The following is a 4,496-nucleotide window of genomic DNA, read 5'->3' as shown; positions in this document are numbered from 1 at the left end:
CGTCCACTGCTGGACAAAGGCCTCTCCCAAGGTTTTCCATAATGAATGCACACTTACCTACATACGTACCTCATTACAGATAAGTAGATTAATTATTTTTTCACTAGACAGCAACCCTAACAGCGTAAGAAGAGTTCAGAGGCACGCGATAGAAAGAGACAAAACTTGTAGGTGAATAAAATTGTAGGTACAATAAAATTGTAGGTGAATTCCACTGTATCGCGTCGTAGCAAGACTCGCATTTATTTAAATCGTCTTGCGGAGTAATCCTGTACTATTACTTATTCTGTGACGTAGGTGCTCACTAAGACGGAATTTTGCAAAATTTAACCCCTAAGGGAGTAAAAGGGGGGTTGGAAGTTTGTATGAAAGTCCTCTGTTTTTGAAGTAAGACACTTGAAATTTAAAATGACGTATACTCTCTAGATTCAAGATGCCGCCTGATGGCCGCTGGGGCAGGAAAGTTCTTGAGTGGCGACCACGAGCCGGAAGACGTAGCGTGGGCAGGCCTCCCACTAGGTGGACCGACGATCTGGTAAAGGTCGCGGGAGGTGCTTGCATGCGAGCGGCGCAGGACCGGTGTTTGTGGAAATCCTTGCGGGAGGCCTTTGTCCAGCAGTGGACGTATTTCGGCTGAAACGAACGACGAACGAACTCTCTAGATGCTTAGAAATCAATTTATTATAGGGTAAGAGGGTTGAAATTTAAAATGTATGCTCTATAGATGCTAAGAACGGATTTTAAGAAACTTCACCCCTAAGGGGGTAAAACGGGATCCTCGCATACAAAGTCGCGGGCGGCCGCTAGTACCTAATAATATATTTTTGTCCGTTATCGTTTATAAGTACTTGTATTATGTAATACTCATACATGATAATGGTCATAAATTGCTATCATACCTATTATTTAGATGATAACCCATAATTATCCGGAATAGGCGTTGTAGTCGGTTACCGTTCCTGATTACGACCTGTGATTGCAATATACTTTAAAGTTTTTTCTAAATCTGTCTAGTAGTGTTTGCGTCAAAAAGTAACAAATATCCACACAAGCTTTCACTACATAAATTCGCTAATGATAGATCCAAATTAAAAATATAATTAAAATATTTTTTTTTTCAATTATTTGGGACAAAAAACAGTCTTACAATGGGTCTTAGTCTAGAATCGCACTTATCTATCTAAACCATTGTATGACCAACAACAATGTCAACATATTACATATAAACATTTTATTGAGAGCATACCTTTAAAAAAAATTAGGTTTAGGGTAATTAAGTTTATAAATCATTTCTTAAAAGCTATAAAGTAAGCAACTAAGTAGGTATACAATTCAAACAATACTGCGCACAAAGCGCAGCAGCTAGTCATTAGTGTAATTTAAAAACAAAACAAAAAATGAAAAACAAACAAAACAAAAAATTAAAAACAAGCATTAGTAAGCAAGTATTATTGCACAATAGTGTATTACTCTGCACATTATTTTGAAGCTAATAAAAGTATTAATTACGACAATTACCGTATTACCGCCGAAAATGGCAAGTCCTAAATATAAAAAAACTAAAACCCAACTACGACAAAAAACGACGCTGAAAAAGTATAAAACAAGATTTTCAGAATACTGAACTGAACAAAGTTGCTAATGTAGTTGCATAGTAATTTTCATGTTTGGAAAGGCGTAGTCACACGTTACATATACCTACCTACCGTAGCACTTTGACAACGTGTGACTGGTAAAGCGCTTTCAAATGATACCAAACACGGAATATTTATCTTAACGTTATTTTTTTACTCTGAATGTTTTGTCCGCTAGAGGGCGCCACATTAAATTTTGTGAAACCCCATATAGCCTATAACCAGCGGACAATTAAGACACTTCTAATATGTCATTTGTCGAATTCTGATAAGTAGTTTAGAAGTTACGAGAGAACAAATGAACATACACACATACATAGCCTGTCAAAATCATAACCCTCCTTTTGCTTTGCCGTAGTTGGGTAAAAAGTATTAAAAATTAACAACGTTTTAGAGTGCGCTATATTTTCTCATCTTAAAATCCATTCACAGCCGACGCTTTCCTGTCTTTAAATATCAAGGGCAACTTCCCGCCCTTGGGGCTCTGCACGATGTCTGACGTAGGGTCGGGCTGCGGGAACCGCACGCTTCCCGGGGCGGGCTCCACGCTGAACCGGGACAAGATGGCCGCCAGTCCCGCGAGCGACTGCATCTGGCCCAGGCGAGTACCTGCGGTCACAGTATGGCGGTGAAACAGCTGAGTTTACTAACGTTTTGTGGCTTTCTGCTTCACCATCATCAGCCAGTAATGGCTTTTTTTATCAGCATTACAATTTCATAAAAATAACTTACCGATGCAGTTACGAGGTCCTTCTCCAAATGGGAAGAATACTGCTTTCTGTTTGGAAGTAAATTCATCTGGATGGTGCCTTTCGGGTCGGAATTCTTTGGGGTTGTCCCAATATTGGGGGTCCATGTGCAGTGCTGTCACGGGCACCAACATCCTCACACCAGGGTCTACGGTCAAATCCATATTCTTGAATGTATATTGTCGAACGCATCTTCTTAACAGATACCCCACGGCTGGGAACATTCGCATGCTTTCTTTGAACGCCCAGTCCAGGTACGTCATGTCTTTGACAGCATCGTAACTCAATTTATTGTTGTATTTAGCTAGAACTTCATCGATTTCTTTTTGCACTTTCTTCTGAACTTCAGGGTTATAAGCAAGCTGGTGAAGAGTGTAGCTTGTAGTCGATGAAGACGTCTCGAACCCGCCCGCGAAAAACAAAAACACTTGCGCCACTACCAATACATTATCAAGCTCCATGGTGACCCTTTCGGGGGTACCATCTGGTAAAAATTTCTCGATCGATTCTATTGTAATCGGTCCTTTTTCTTTATATTCTAGAAGCAAATCTATGAAATCACCCCTGCCCGATGGCTTGTATCCTCTACTTTCCTGAACTTGATTCACGAGGTTGAACACTCTGTCCTCAAGTTTGGCAGTAAATTTTAAGTTTTGACAAAGTGCGGGGAACACTGCTTTTAGTACTGTAACGACGAAATCTTTGAATGTAACGTTGAAAATATCGAAGCCAAGCCTTCGGAAATCAGAGTCCTCATCATTTAAGGAATTCCCATCAAGACCGAACCCGCAGCACCCGATGAAGTCGGTGGTGAACCGGGCCATGAGGTCCCTGGCATCGAGGGCTGCGCCACTTTTAGATGCAGCTAAAACCCTTATCTGTAATTTTTCAGCTTTTTCTACTATCATAGGAAACATAACTTTTAGCTTCCCGCTAGTAAACGCCGGTGTCATTCTTTGCCTCAACATCTTCCAAAGATCTCCTTCGACTATAAACAAATGACGCAACACAGGCTCAATTACTTTTGGATATGGATGAAATCCACGGGCATAGAAGTGGGAGAATCCAGATATTAATACCTCCTTTACGAGCTCCGGATCTCTCACTATAAGCTCGGGCGTAGTTGATCTGTAGTATCCGACGGCTTTCTCATCTGGATACTTCCAGTACCATTCTTCGACCATCTGGCTCCTGCTTCGCTGCATAAGGAAGTTTCTGGAATTGTTTCCGAAAAGAACCACTGGCTTTTCATATTTCACTCCTTTTTTAGCCCAATAACTGAATGTTCTAGTGTTGTAAAGGTAAATTGCTACTAGTACCACGGCGAGTAAAATTAGCGCAAACATTTTTACACAAATGACAAAGAAGGTATCGCGCACGACGCTCGGGCGCAACTGGTCAGCACTCCACGCTAACTCAGTATAAATATTTGTATATCAGAGGCAAGTAGGTACAGCATGTTTTGCATAGTAATGCCACAGAACAGGTTTTGTCTAAACAAACTACGAGATTATAAAAATATAGCTTAGGCCGCGGCTTCGCCCACGTAAAACTAAATATTTTGTGAAATATTATTATATTACAGATCATTATAAATTATAGCATAATAATAACAATTAATATTATTTTGGTGTATAAACAAACAATACTGTAAAAATTCATCAAAATCCATATATACATCCATACACCCTTAGAAACTTTCGCATTTATAATATTAGTAGGATAGGATTACGACTGTTTTAGAACAGCCAAAGTTATTGTTTGTTATAAACTAGTAAACTAGTGGTAATAAAAGTAATCCCTTTTACCCGACTACGGCAAAGCAAAAGGAGGGTTATGATTTTGACAGGCTATGTATGTATGTATGTATGTATGTATGTATGTATGTATGTTCATCTGTTCCCTCGTAACTTCTAAACTACTTATCAGAATTCGACAAATGACATATCATTAGAAGCGTCTTAATTGTCCGCTGGTTATAGGCTATATGGGGTTTCACAAAATCTAATGTGGCGCCCTCTAGCGGACAAAACGTACTGAGTAAAAAAATAAAGTTAAGATAAATATGCCGTGTTTGGTATCATTTGAAAGCACTTTACTTGTACATTTTGAA

General features: G+C 39.5%; 1 protein-coding gene across 1 annotated transcript; it reads right to left on the bottom strand.

The window, feature by feature from the left end:
• Window positions 1-1,216: 1,216 nt before the first annotated feature.
• LOC135081433 (cytochrome P450 6B2-like) lies at window positions 1,217-3,800 on the bottom strand. The gene is made up of 2 exons (XM_063976114.1): window positions 2,367-3,800; window positions 1,217-2,243 (listed from the first exon to the last, which is right to left on the bottom strand). Exons 1-2 carry the CDS (start codon window positions 3,727-3,729, stop codon window positions 2,050-2,052), a joined length of 1,557 nt encoding a protein of 518 aa, XP_063832184.1. The 5' UTR covers window positions 3,730-3,800; the 3' UTR covers window positions 1,217-2,049.
• Between the last annotated feature and the right edge of the window lie 696 nt (window positions 3,801-4,496).

Source organism: Ostrinia nubilalis, chromosome 20, assembly GCF_963855985.1.
Source record: "Ostrinia nubilalis chromosome 20, ilOstNubi1.1, whole genome shotgun sequence".
Classification (NCBI taxonomy): domain Eukaryota; kingdom Metazoa; phylum Arthropoda; class Insecta; order Lepidoptera; family Crambidae; genus Ostrinia; species Ostrinia nubilalis.
Note: the sequence above shows the minus strand (reverse complement) of the source record. Positions and strands in the feature narration are given on the sequence as shown.

What these genes read in the sequence shown, in the direction of transcription:
- LOC135081433 (XM_063976114.1), bottom strand. Translation starts at nt 3,729, where the DNA reads ATGTTTGCGCTAATTTTACTCGCCGTGGTACTAGTAGCAATTTACCTT. An exon ending in AGGACCTCGTAACTGCATCG is followed by an intron (nt 2,244 to 2,366) that starts GTAAGTTATTTT and finishes CTGTGACCGCAG; the next exon opens with GTACTCGCCTGGGCCAGATG.